General features: G+C 39.0%; 2 protein-coding genes across 3 annotated transcripts; one reads left to right on the forward strand and one right to left on the reverse strand.

The window, feature by feature from the left end:
* Nucleotides 1–4,023: 4,023 nt before the first annotated feature.
* LOC107691952 (prefoldin subunit 3-like) lies at nt 4,024–8,925 on the forward strand. Of its 2 annotated transcripts, XM_016490805.1 has the most exons (6): nt 4,024–4,160; nt 4,446–4,570; nt 4,842–4,908; nt 5,120–5,218; nt 6,812–6,950; nt 8,147–8,925. In XM_016490805.1, the coding sequence occupies exons 1-6, from the start codon at nt 4,080–4,082 to the stop codon at nt 8,221–8,223; spliced, it is 588 nt and encodes a 195-aa protein (XP_016346291.1). In that variant the 5' UTR covers nt 4,024–4,079; the 3' UTR covers nt 8,224–8,925. The 2 variants fall into 2 exon arrangements, with proteins under 2 accessions (XP_016346291.1, XP_016346292.1); XM_016490806.1 differs by lacking the exons at nt 4,024–4,160; nt 4,446–4,570; nt 4,842–4,908; nt 5,120–5,218 and adding exons at nt 5,531–5,711; nt 5,983–6,049; nt 6,261–6,359.
* Nucleotides 8,926–10,449: 1,524 nt separating this feature from the next.
* LOC107691951 (ras-related protein Rab-39B-like) lies at nt 10,450–13,771 on the reverse strand. The gene is made up of 3 exons (XM_016490804.1): nt 13,402–13,771; nt 12,484–12,710; nt 10,450–11,028 (listed from the first exon to the last, which is right to left on the reverse strand). The coding sequence occupies exons 2-3, from the start codon at nt 12,696–12,698 to the stop codon at nt 10,602–10,604; spliced, it is 642 nt and encodes a 213-aa protein (XP_016346290.1). The 5' UTR covers nt 12,699–12,710; nt 13,402–13,771; the 3' UTR covers nt 10,450–10,601.
* Between the last annotated feature and the right edge of the window lie 880 nt (nt 13,772–14,651).

The following is a 14,651-nucleotide window of genomic DNA, read 5'->3' on the forward strand; positions in this document are numbered from 1 at the left end:
CAGCCGCGGCTGCGGCCGCGCCTAGTTACACCACGCCACCCCTAACATCACCAGTGAGCCCACGACTAGCTTTCCCAGAGAAATTCAATGGAGACCCTGCCAGATGCAAAGGGTTCTTGCTTCAGTGTTCGCTTTTTGTTAATCAACAGCCCTCACTGTACCCTACGGACTCTAGCCGCATTGTCTTTGTGTGTTCATTGCTTACCGGGAAGGCGCTGGATTGGGCTACCGCCGTTTGGGGAATGGATGGCTCCTCATTCCCCACCTTCACAACATTTCTCCAACACTTTTGCGAAGTCTTCGAACATCCTGCGGAGGGGAAAAGTGCAGGTGACCAACTGTTAACACTTTCGCAAGGAAGGAGACCAGCGACCGAGTACGCCCTGTCCTTTCGCACCCTTGCTGCCCAGACAGTTTGGGTCGAGGACACATTAAAACTCCTGTTTCGGAGGGGACTGAATTCGGAGCTCCAGTCAGAGTTGGCTTGTCGAGATGAGGGGAAAAGTTTGAGTGAATTCCTAGTCAAACCGAGGAGACGTTCTGCTCAAACGTCAAAGAAAGTATACTTCCTGAGAAACTCTTCATCGCACCCGTGCAGTGGGGCATCATGACCGAAGCAAACAACTTGAACCTCCAGAGTCCACCACCTCCTGAAAGTCCCCCCAATCTCACCTATGTTCCTGAATCACTACGAGAGCATCTATTGACACAAGTACATGTTCTGCCCAGCTCGGGACACCCCAGAATCACTGCCACTGCACATCTGCTCCAGAACCGATTCTGGTGGCCTACTCTGTTATCTGATACCACCAAATTCGTCCAAAACTGCATTACCTGCAACACTTCTAAATCACCCAGACAACTACCAGCAGGCCTGTTACAACCATTGCCCACGCCACAACGCCCTTGGTCTCACATCGCCATTGACTTCATCACCGACCTGCCCAACTCTCAAGGTAATACCACTATACTTACGATTATAGACCGATTTTCCAAAGCATGCCGTCTAATTCCCCTGCCTAAACTCCCCACGTCATTTGAAACTGCTGAATTACTGTGCAATCATGTGTTTCGTTTCTATGGTCTGCCTGAGGACATTGTCTCAGACCGGGGTCCCCAGTTCACCTCAAGGGTATGGACTGCCTTCTTCAAACACCTCTAAACATCAGTCTCACATCCGGCTACCATCCCCAATCCAACGGAGAGACAGAACGCCTGAATCAGGAGATTATCCGGTTCCTTTGATCATATTGCCAGCAATGACAATCAGACTGGAGCAGGTACTTGTTTTGGGCAGAATATGCACAAAATTCCCTCATGAAACCAGCCACAGGGGTGATCCCCTTTAAATGCATGCTGGGCTTCCAACCGCCATTGTTCCCCTGGGCTGGCGAGCCCACCGACCTCCCTTCAGTCACAGACTGGTTACAACGACGGCGAGGAGGCGTATCGGGTGCACGAGCTGCTTGACTCCAGGCGCCGGGGTGGCACCCTCCAGTATCTGGTCGATTGGGAGGGGTACGGACCGGAGGAGCGATCCTGGGTCAATGCCGGAGATATCCTCGTCCCCACACTCACAGAAGAGTTTCACAGGACGCATCCAGAGAAACCGGCCCTTCGACCTCGTGGTAGACTCCGGCGTCGCTTGCCTCCTCGCGTCAGGAGCCGCTCGCAGGGGGAGGGCTCTGTTACAGAGGAGGCTCCCGTACCGCCTCTTCCTCACCACCAGAGGGAACTCTCTCCTGAATATTGACTTTATCCATTCGGACTCTAATTCCCATCATGCCTCATACCTGGGACTGATTGCACGCACACACCTGCATCTAATTACACTCACACATTTAAGCCGGACACTCACATCAGCTCTCTGCGAAGTCTTGATTTGCCCCGGCTGTCACTACTGAGCGTTTACCCTGTTTCTTGCCTACTCGTTTGACCTTGGACTGTTTATCGTTTTCTGATTAGTCTCTGCCTGCCCTGACTGGGATTGTTCTTCTACTGTGATTGTCTGCCGCTTGCCCCGACCTCCTGCCTGTCCCTCGTTTTGTCTCAGCCTAGCCTCCGCTATTGTATCTACTGGTGATTGACCCTGTCTTGTCTGTTTACTCGATAAAAGCTGCAAATGGATCCGGACTCTGCTGATGCTTTGCAACAATAGTGGTTCCCTGATGATTACAATCCAGTGAACCACTTGTATTCATCTAAAAGGCATGCTGAGAGCACAAGATGTTAAAATTATAAATTATATTAAAATAATCTTGCTCACCTGTGATACAACGTGTAAACTGACATCATATTTCTTATTTTATTAAGAAATGTATCTAATCCCCTCTGCTTTTTTATTGAAGAACATGCAGATCTTAAAACATCCGGAATCACAAAATTGAAATGCAGTTAATTATTTTAATTTGCTGCTGACACTCCTAGTTCCTTTTCATAAAAAAGCTTTTTCATCATAACAGAAAATGTATAAAAGAAAATATCCTAGCCTATATGAGGACTCTGAATAGACAATGGGTGGCGTTGGGGCCAAAAAGGTTGAAAACCTCTGGTTTAAATGAAGCCAGATGAACATATACCCTTGTTTCTAACTGGACACTGATTTTAGCAACAGCCACAAATCATCATCAGCATGCATTCATTTCCTGAGTCACCTTATCAACAGAACCTCCAGCCGCTGTATTAGCAGCCAAACTATATTTCAGGCAAGCAGGTTGGTCTAACACACTCTTTCTTGGTACAGAATTTATAGTCAGTTCAGCTAAACCTTTTTATCCAGAAGTGAGTACACAAGGACAGTCTGCCCGAAGCCACCTGAGGTTGCGTGCTAAGCTCGATGGCATTGCTCATAGCTCACTCTCTGACTCAATCAGTAGCCTTTTGATTAGCAAAACTACCATAGACTTGAGTCAGGGTACACATTCTATTTCATTTTTGTGCAAGAAAACAAGGCTGTGAGGGGACAGATGTACAGTCTGTTGTTAGTGTCACAACGTATGCTTTCCAGAGTTGTTGGTTATGAGGATTTTTTTTAAATTTTTTTTTTATATTTTTGTATTTTCAGTGTTTCATTAGCAATCAACAGCAAGTAAAAAAAAATTCAACCAAAAAACGAATTAGCAAAGAATTATATATGGCGTGTACGCTGACTAAGGTACATACCACACACATCTACTTCATTTTAGCATTGTACTTAATTAGTTTTATTATGGTGAGAGATACATAAATGTATCAATGAAAATATTCAGTGTTGAAGACCTCCCTTATACTTTTATGAGAAAATGTACTTTTACAGATAAACAGACTTTTATTCTTTTACAGACTTTTATTCAATAATTTGCTTATTTTGACCAAATTGTACATTTCATATATGTAAGGTTGATAATTAAAAAAACTTTATAACACTTTTATAGCACTTTTTATTTATTTATTTTTGTAGCTGTTTTATATGCATAATTATACAATGTTAATTTTCAAAAAAAAAAATATAAAGAAAATATAATTACAACAAGTTATATAATACAAACAAATTAAACTGTTTTAATGCCTTTTGAGTTTTCATTTTACTATAAGGGCATCCGAGAAGTATTTTAGATCATTTCTAAATATAATAAACAAAGAGATTTAAAATGTCTACATTTATGTATAAAGTATTTTGATAATAATATAATATTATTAATCAAATCGTACAAAACAGAGCACTCTTTGCTTATTCCGTACATTACATCTTGTAAGGTTAGAGTGAAACCATCAGCAACCACACCCTTCTCTACCATCCAGTCCTGCAATGATTTCCAAAAAGACTGCGACCGACACTGACATCTGCGGGTTGGTTTGTTAAGTGGCGAAGCTTACAAAACATAAGTTCACCATGACTAAGGTACTGAATTTGAACTTATAGAACATTTTCAAACACATTTAATGAGATAATTACCAAATTAAAACATCAATGGGCCCTGAAAATACATCAGTGGCTCACCGTTAGAGACAGATGCCGTTACTTTTATTACGCAGGCAGCGCTCGTGCGTAAGAACAACGGGCGCATGCGTGAAGAGGACGAGCCGTGAGTCTCTCCAAAATGGCGACGACCATAGAGAGTGGCAATGCAGGAGCTGCAAATAAGAAAAAACACCTCGGAATCCCCGAAGCAATATTTGTGGTCAGTAGGAATATGACAAATAGTTCATTTTCATGTCCGTACTGTCGACAGTTACCCGTGAAAGGGGCGCGTTGGTGTTTAACGGCTTTCTTAAGTAGAAAGCGCCCTGCTCTTCTCCTTATAAGGCTGCAGGCTTTGCTTGCTCATGTCTTGAAGTTGCAGTGGGCTTTGGGTGACAGATAACACACGATTAATCAGTATTTAAGTACTTCATAGGATGTAATTCATTAAGGAAGCCCATAAGATGTGGTTATTGAGATGTGAACTGTAACTGTGGTTCTGTAGGAAGATGTGGATGCATTCATGAAGCAGCCGGGCAATGATACAGCAGACGCCGTGCTGAGGAAGCTGGATGAACAGTATCAGAAATATAAATATATGGAGCTCAATCTAGCTCAGAAGAAACTCAGGTTTGGTTTTGATCTATTCTACGCTATAGAGTAATAGGCAATGATTAGTTTCTGGGTCAATTCTAAAGGATGCTCGTTCTATACAGACTATGTCTGTTTAACTGGCTACCAGTGTCCTTGCATCATTGTCGACTATTGTTGTTCTTTTGTTATAAGGTACAAATAAACAGTGATTTATTGCTGCTTTAAAAAAATCAGGTTAATTACTCAGAGTAAGCATAAAATATTGTCGCTAATTCCACTTGACTCTGATATTTTTTGTGTTTCTTAGGTTGAAAAGCCAGATCCCACAAATCAAACAGACGTTAGAAATCCTACGGCACATGCAGAAAAAGAAGGTGAGCCTGTCACAATATCTAACTCCCATATCTCCATATATGCAAATGGTTGGAGGGAAGCAAATCAAAGATCAACTCTCTAATGCCTAAAAATGTGTTTTTAAATGAGTGTTTTGTTTTCTGTCGATTTTTTTTTAAATTACCTCTCACACTTTGTCTCATCTATTAATTGTTTGTTTTCCTGTTCTTAATTATGCATGTCCAATCACAGGGCACTACAGATCTCATGGAGACACATTTTCTGTTGGCTGATAACGTCTATTGCAAAGCCTCTGTCCCACCCACAGATAAAGTGTGTTTGTGGCTTGGGGTAAGTGTTGACTACTGTGTGTCATTGTATTAATAGTGAACATGAAATAAACAATTGATAATATTTAATTTCTTAACCACCAGTTATATCTCCAGTCGCAGATAATTTACAGATGGATATAATCAGGCTGCTCTTTTTTTTTTTTTTTTCACCCGAGTTGGTCAATTAGAAATGCATCATATTATGCCAATAATCTTCTCCTTATAAGGCTGCAGGCTTTGCTTGCTCATGTCTTGAAGTTGCAGTGGGCTTTGGGTGACAGATAACACACGATTAATCAGTATTTAAGTACTTCATAGGATGTAATTCATTAAGGAAGCCCATAAGATGTGGTTATTGAGATGTGAACTGTAACTGTGGTTCTGTAGGAAGATGTGGATGCATTCATGAAGCAGCCGGGCAATGATACAGCAGACGCCGTGCTGAGGAAGCTGGATGAACAGTATCAGAAATATAAATATATGGAGCTCAATCTGGCTCAGAAGAAACTCAGGTTTGGATTTGATCTATTCTACGCTATAGAGTAATAGGCAATGATTAGTTTCTGGGTCAATTCTAAAGGATGCTCGTTCTATACAGACTATGTCTGTTTAACTGGCTACCAGTGTCCTTGCATCATTGTCGACTATTGTTGTTCTTTTGTTATAAGGTACAAATAAACAGTGATTTATTGCTGCTTTAAAAAAATCAGGTTAATTACTCAGAGTAAGCATAAAATATTGTCGCTAATTCCACTTGACTCTGATATTTTTTGTGTTTCTTAGGTTGAAAAGCCAGATCCCACAAATCAAACAGACGTTAGAAATCCTACGGCACATGCAGAAAAAGAAGGTGAGCCTGTCACAATATCTAACTCCCATATCTCCATATATGCAAATGGTTGGAGGGAAGCAAATCAAAGATCAACTCTCTAATGCCTAAAAATGTGTTTTTAAATGAGTGTTTTGTTTTCTGTCGATTTTTTTTTAAATTACCTCTCACACTTTGTCTCATCTATTAATTGTTTGTTTTCCTGTTCTTAATTATGCATGTCCAATCACAGGGCACTACAGATCTCATGGAGACACATTTTCTGTTGGCTGATAACGTCTATTGCAAAGCCTCTGTCCCACCCACAGATAAAGTGTGTTTGTGGCTTGGGGTAAGTGTTGACTACTGTGTGTCATTGTATTAATAGTGAACATGAAATAAACAATTGATAATATTTAATTTCTTAACCACCAGTTATATCTCCAGTCGCAGATAATTTACAGATGGATATAATCAGGCTGCTCTTTTTTTTTTTTTTTTCACCCGAGTTGGTCAATTAGAAATGCATCATATTATGCCAATAAAAATAGTTTGGTACTTGAATATTGCTGTTTTGACATTTTCAATATTCAAAGTGTTGATTTTTCCACCTATAGCTTTTCCCTTTTAGACTATTTTGCAGCTCAGTTGTGTTGTAAGAGGGTTGGTAGGGGATTGTACAGCTTAAGCTCCTCATGAACTAATGAAACTGTTTGCATGATTAGCAGTGTATCACATGCCTGTCTGTTAATTGTTAATATGACAAACTAGCTTATAGCCATGTTTTTTGTGTTTGTGTACCAGGCTAATGTCATGTTGGAATATGATATTGATGAGGCCCAGGCACTGTTGGAGAAAAACTTGGCTACAGCTTCCCGGAATCTGGACTCTCTGGAAGAGGACCTAGACTTCCTTAGAGACCAGTTCACAACCACTGAAGTCAGTATCCTTAAAAAATGGCAAATATATAGAGAGACTCAGGTTTGTAGTTGTTCTTTTCCACAGTTATGTGCTCATTGCATTTGATTAGTTCTTTACCTAAAATCTTTTAAAGTTAATAATTGTCTTTGGTGAAAATGTGAATGTAAATGTCAAATCAATAACTTGTCAGATATATACACACTACCATTCAAAAGTTTGGGTTTAGTAAGATGTTTTAATGTTTTTTTTTAAGAAAGTGTCTTATACTCACTAAGGCTGCATTTATTTGATAAAAAATATAGTGAAACAGTAATTTTGAGAAATATTATTACAATTTAAAATAACATTTTCTATTTAAATATATTTTAAAATAGAATTTATTCCTATGATGGCAAAGCTGAATTTTGAGCCGTTATTACTCCAGGCTTCAGTGTCACATGATCCTTTGCTGCTCAAAAAACACGGAAACCATGTTAATTTAAGGATTTGTTTAATGAATAGAAAATTCAAAAGAAAAGCATTGATTTGAAATGAATTGAAAGTTTTGTAAAATTATAAATGTATTTCTTAGTTTTATTCAGCAAGGACGTGTTAATTTGATCAAAAATAATCTATTAAAAAGTTTACTGACCCATAACTTTTAAACAGTAGTGTATGCATGCATCTAAAAGAGATTAAGCTGTTCACTATTTGCTTTTTGTGCAGTACGTGATGTGTAGAGCAGTGGAGAGCATTGAGGCACTTCCTTTTGTTGCTTGTTATCAAATATGTAATAATGAATCTTGTTTAGATTTAGCAATGAGGCCAGCTGTGAATGAGATGGAGTTATGCACAGCACCATTTTGGTGGAAAAGAAGCAATAGTGTCATAGCTGTAATGTGATTGGAAACGTTAATATTTATCAGTGCAGATATTTATGTATGTTTAGTGTTGGTTATGTGATCAATGAGTGAATCAAGTAAAAATATTTCTATACAAAATTCATATCACATTCTCTATCTCAGCAAACTGTGATGTATTTTAATGGTTAGTCAGACATTTGTTTAACATCTGTGGATTTCTTTCAAGGAAGAACTCCTTGGTTAAATCAGGTACAGGCCATAAATGCCACCTGTTAGAAAGCGTTAGTGAAAGTTAGCTCTAAGTGTAACATGTTCTTTCAAGTGGCAGTGTAAGGAAATACTTTTTCAGATCCCCCCTTAACCGCTACTCTCCCAGATATGGCACGTGTTTACAATTGGGATGTCAAGAGAAGGAGCAAAGACAACCTCCTCAAATCTGCTGAGCGGTCCTAGAAGAGGAGGCCTAGTTTGGTCCCACCCCACCCAAAATACTTCCCCATCAGAACATTCACCCCCATGTATCTGTTTGCACCAACGCCAACTGTCATCTATTGATTTATTACTTTTTAAAGTATTTTTTCAAGTAAAAAGGTGAAAAAAACAGCAAACAAAAGTAATAATGGTAGTTTTCTTTTCTTTTTTTAATGCTGAATTATTAGCTGTTTAAGAGGGGGCCTCTCTCCACAGGGTCTACACATTTGTCTTCCTCTGTGCTCTTTTTCCACTCATTTGTTGTTTGGTAAAATTCTGAAATTTCAGTTCTGTTAAAGCAAAAGTGTTTAAATTCCTATGGCCCTCAAATTTCTTTCTGTGGAATTTTTCTTGCCAAATCTTGGTGAGATCTTTGTCAAAATGCAGCGTGCAGAATATCAGGGGATATTCTGTTTCATTTATCAGCCTCCTTCCTTCTCTGATGTCTGTTTTTTCATCTCTTGTCCTTCATCTGTACTCATTTGTCACATTGTAGCCATTAAACACTGAACAAGGAACTAATAATGAAGCGATTTGGGAAAAGGCTCAAAATCGATGAGATGGTCTGTGTTTTTAATCTGCGTACAGTAGCTTTTTTATAATTCCTCGTCTGATTGAGGTTCTGGCAGTGAGCGGGATGAATAAGCTTTGATGAATCCAACTAATTAAATATGTGCCTGCAAATCTGTCCATTTCTTTCAATCTTTGACAATCACTTGTGCAATACTGAAACTACAGATTTTGTCTTGATATTCTATTGCCTTTTAATTACATGCTTTTGGAGCAGCACACCAGCTGTAATGATAATATCAACATTGAACTGTACAATGACCCTCAATACCTACAGGTCGTGGGTGGAATGTTAATGAAGTTATACAACCATAACATTTTTAATATGTTATTTTAATCTGTAGTACATTTCAAATTCCCTTGATGAAGAGGTACAGGGTGTCTCAAATTCACTGAAACAGTAGTGTTTGTACAGCCAGTCCTTGCAAATCCACATCAGCCACAAAAAGCTTATAGAGCGAGCAAGTGGTCAACACAATCCAAACTCCTCTGGTTCTTACCCGAGACCCCGTCTCTGCCATGTTTTGAAATGGCTTCATGTTATCCAATAATGTGACAGATTAACTACTCGGCCAATTGTGCACTGTTATGGACAGTATCGACACATCTTCTCCAATGGAATATGGATATATTTCGTAGGGGTGAGAGTAAAAGTGAAGAGCAAGTCATTTCAAAAAGTAAAGATGTTATAGATGAATAAAGTAAGGGTTAAATACACGGCGATGCAAGCTCTATAGATACAGATGTCTTGTGTGAATGTGTAATGGCCCTCACTGGGCCATTAGAAAACCTATAGGAAGAGCTTGCTTTTTTCACATTAGTACAATCACAAGCTGTAACATCAGAAACACTCTTTGGGATAAAAGGTGTAAAAGATGTACTTCAGTACAACTGATTAAGGTTTCTTTGTAATTCTGGTGAGTACCAGAGGCCTCTTGTAATGTGTGATAAGTGAAATGTTAATATTTGTAAAATAATGCACATTTATTAATCCATCTGGGGCTCATGGATCTACTTTCAGTAGTCTCATGAATATCTGCATTAGATCATAAAATGAACCTCTTGGGTGATGTGATGGATTATCATATCAGGTGATGTGTATCGCACCATTTCAATTACAATTGAAAATCTAGTTTTGTTCATATGGGAATCATTACAGATTGTGTTTTTCCAGTCTTGGAATTCTTCGTGCAGTATATTGCAGTATATCTCCTTTCCGTTTGCCTTTACTAAAATAATCAGACTCTTGACACCTTCAGCTGTCAAATGTTTCTAGTCAGATCTTTGAGTCAACAGAAACGCATATCCCAGCATTCATCGTTAAAGTCAGCAAGTAAAACTTGTGTTAGTCGGTTATCTGCCCCATGATACAACCAATAGAAGATACCTGGAACAAGCTTATTCTCGATACTGGAGATGTCCAAAGCCAGAGCATCTTCATTTGGGAATTCTAACTTTCGTGGCTCAACAGAATGAATGAGAGATGTTACAGTTAAAGTGCAGATATAGTTCTGACCGGCCTTTCAGAAGCAGTTCGGCAATATCCTTTCATTCTTAGCAGTTCAATTTGGCCATTTACAAGATTGTGTAATTAGGGAAATGAGCAAAGTAGTATAGAAAAGTGAAGCAATATGGCATGGTGGGACTCGTTTAGGCATTCAGCAGGCAGGAAGGGGGTGATGATGTCATAACCAGGGAGTTGAAGACTGACCCTGTGATTGGAGGAAGCAGGGGTTTTTTGTCCACCAGGGCCCAAATGTTTGATAGGTACCAGGGTGGCGATTACTGACTCAGCAGAAACACCGGCGATCGCCCTTTGTCACTTCTTCTGATGAATGCACCACGTTCGGTACAAACCCGCTCTTCACTCCCTCCCAACCTTCCTGGATGGTAATCTCCCCACTCTTCACCAGCTCGAATATATCCTGTGTTAGCTCCGTAAAAGCCCTCTCCACGTTTATGGCATCACGAGCTGAAGTCTCCACGTAGCGCATGCCGTATGCAGCCGCTAGTTTCTCGGCCTCTTGCCGGCTCACCTGACGCTGTGGTTCCAGATCACATTTGTGGCCGACCAGCAGGAAGACAATGTTGTGGGGCTGCACGTGGCTGCGTGCCTCTTCTAGCCACTCGTGAACATTCTGGAAGGAGCGACGGTTGGTGATGTCAAAGAGCAGCAGACCTCCCACGGAGTTACGGTAGTATGCTCTGGTAATAGATCTGAAGAAAGCATAACAAAATGAAACCATGTTACTGAATTTGAAGGATGCAGAATTGCAATTCAAATTTAAATGTAAACAAGTAGAATTAATGTCGGCATGAAATGTCTTTTCTAAATGCATGTTATTGATCTGATTTGGAACGATTCATCCATGAATATGTATACATCTTTTTCGTAATTTTTTTATCAAATTGTAATGACTTTCGGTAAAACAACAGATTAGTTGGAAATTTCACACCTTTGTTAGAACTGACTGAAAGTTTGCATTCAGACCTGCCTCCTCCATCCAATCAACAACTGATGGACTGAACCAAGATGTTCTACATGTCTCTCGTAACAATACAGAAGAAAAGATCTGTCACTACTTGTGTTGCATTATGACTTTAATTAATTGAAATAAACAAATTATAACTAGAAACGTAGAAATTTTGTAACAATAGTCTTGAATGATAAAGTCAAATGCCTTGTCTGGAAGAAAAAAGTAAAAAATTTGTAGATAGATAAGATCTGAAGGTATTGTGTAGCGTCTAGAAATAAGATGATCAAACTACGTGTTTATGAGAAGTGGAGTGTGGATGTACAACAGAATCTGTCCTGTAAAACTAGAAATGAATCTGAGAAAGGCGTTTGTGTGTTTGACAGGAGCGGAGAGAACAGGAAATGTAAACCTGCAACAGAAGGCAGAGATGAAAACAAGGTAGATGGAAAAAAATTTGTAAAAAGGCATCAGAGTGAGACTGTAATAAAAAGTCTGATCTTGTGTAGGAGTACTGCTGGGAATGCACTGAGCTGTGAAGGATGCCGAGGGGCCTCTGGAGTTACTGACATCACTTTATGTCAGACATTTGTGACATTGTAGAAGGCAGTGATTCACCAATATTTATATTTCCTGTAGGAGTTCCGCGAAAAAAATTTTTTGTTGGTAAAGAGACCTTGAGCTGCATTCATTAGTAAATATAGACAGTATCTCTGAATCACCTAGGGTGAATATATATAAAAAAAGAATCAGTGACGTGTGAATCAGTCTGTCATCAAGTCTGGGAGAAATACATCATCACGGATACCATGGAAACACCAATCAGGTGGATGGATAGGGACTCCTGATCAGATAAGCTTGATGATTTAACTTAAGACGGAGGTTTCTCTTGATGTGTAAGCAACTATTTGACAATGTACAATAGTTAAATATGTAAAATAATGTGCCAATCGGCATAAAAATCTTTCTGAGCTCATAAACAGTGATATTATTCATAGACATATATCTTTATGGAATTAGGGGTCTATAGGATTTTAATTTTATGAGGTAAACCACCTAAACAACTTTATATGAAATGTAGTCATCCCTACACCCTATGAACAATCAATAAATTTTTGGACAGTTAGGCTATTAACAGTGATGCAGAATCATGAGAATGGTCTAATGTAACATAATCCAAGATAAAGATTTACAATACCTGAAGCGTTCCTGGCCTGCAGTGTCCCAAATCTGCAGTTTAATGCGTTTCCCAGGTTCAATCTCCACCAGGCGGGAGAAAAAATCTACCCCGACTGTTGGGTCCGACACTTGTGCGAAGCGGCCTTCTGTGAATCGCCTAATTAAACACGATTTTCCAACAGTGGAGTCCCCAATAACAATCAGTCGAAATTGGTAAAGCCAAATTGTCTCCATGTTTATTCAGGTCTGTCAAAGCAAAAAGAAGAGAAGTGAATTAGATGCTGCCAAAACATGCGTTCATGATGTCCAATTCCAAGGACAGAACAGAAAAGAGAAAGACACATTCTTTATTTTATTCACCCACATTTTTATGCCAGCCTGCTTTACCAGTTTACTAAAAGGAGCAAATAGAGCGAATTTCTCTTTAAAGCTTTTGTAACCTCTTCTGAGGATGTGTTGTAGTTATCTCTGTCCTTGCTTTCTGTGGGAAAGTAGTTGAAGCACAAAATTAGCCTTTCAGAGTTTTTAAGGCCAGCATCAGTTATGATAAAGATCTGGTGGTGTATTCTTTATCTATCATTAAAATACAGCTTATGATGTGACATTTTTTTAAATATAGCAAATATATAGCCAGTTCTATATAATTGCCATACTATTTTAGTATTAACTTAATGCTCTTTTTCAGTAATGGAAGAATATAGGCTACACATAATAATTTGTTTTAATGCAATATGTGTTTATATGTTCTTAGTCATGTGCAACTGAATACAACCAGTCTAACAGTAACATGACCTACTGACAGTAGGCTATGTGATGCCTGTTAGATTACTGAGATTTCACTGTTCTATATCTACAAAAGAGACAATTGTTTAAAAAGCGTTGTCTGTGTGTAGAAGCATCTATGTAGAGGGTCCCTTATTCGATGCTCTTTACTTACGTTGTTTTTGTTTGGTCGGTTCAAAGCTACCAAACGGCAGATTCCATAATCTTTAAAGGATTGAAGCCTCTTTAGAAACCGCTGGATGAAACGACGGACATAAACTATTTACATAACATACCGAATAATAAACAAAACATTAGTCTCTACGGAAAAACAAACAAACAAACAAACAGGTGCAAATCAAACAGCGCCGTGTAGGCGGTCTATTTTGTTTAGATGTTGCTAAAGATGAGTCGGCGTGTTGTTGAAATGATCCCTGCCTGGATCAAAGTCACGTAAAAGTCAAAGATGATTTATGCCTGTCATGTTTTGATCCACGCTTGGAAGATGGAGAAATGTTTGGATGTTTTGTGCTGATGAAATGGAAGCGACAGTAGAAAGCATCATATAGCCTGACTCATCCCGCATCAGCACCAGTACCACAATCCTCCTAATAGCAGCCACAGACATTAAATATTTCAATGCTTTATTTCTTTCACTCACTTATGTTGTTTCATACATCATTTTATGCTGATCTTGGGGAACATAGGCCTACTGATTTTTTTAAATTTTATTTATTATTATTATTATTTTTTTTATTTATATATAAATAGGTTTTCAATAGGTGGGTTGCAATCACGTGATTCTGATGACGCGCGAAATGCAGCTGGAGGGCAGGAAGTGATTTTTCTCCATAGAAATCACTAGCCTTTCGAAATAAGTTAGTTGCTTAGCCTATATCCACCGCCTCAATGCAAGTATTTCAATTTAGTTAAAAAAACTATGAAGCTCCTCTTCATAACATATGAATCACGTCCAACATATGTTGTGATTATCAATACCTTTCTCTTGTAATAGCGTGGTGGTTGAAGAGAGATCCCCTCATATGATTGTCAAGCGGTTTGGCCCCCCCAAACTCAAACGTCAAGCTACGCCTATGATCTCATGATGTTCCTTTATAATCAGTGAAGCTTTCTGAACTGCAAATAATATCTTATTTACATCGTGTCTACGTATGGCATTTAGGTGAGGTGAGGTGAGGTGGCAGCCCAATCTATTTATATATTTCTTTATTGATATCTTAATATATTATTATATCTTATATTAATAAATTGCACACACGAGCATTATCCGGCTCCGCTCCTCCCGACCACAGACGCAGGTTTACAAGCCACTTTTTCCTGCGTTTTTCAGTCAATTTCTTGAATTTTCCCCACTTATGAACAACACATTTTCGTATACGATAAAAGCTCCTTGTGGTTTCTCGG

This window comes from Sinocyclocheilus anshuiensis, unplaced genomic scaffold (genome assembly GCF_001515605.1).
Source record: "Sinocyclocheilus anshuiensis isolate Anshui unplaced genomic scaffold, SAMN03320099.WGS_v1.1 scaffold426, whole genome shotgun sequence".
Lineage (NCBI taxonomy): Eukaryota > Metazoa > Chordata > Actinopteri > Cypriniformes > Cyprinidae > Sinocyclocheilus > Sinocyclocheilus anshuiensis.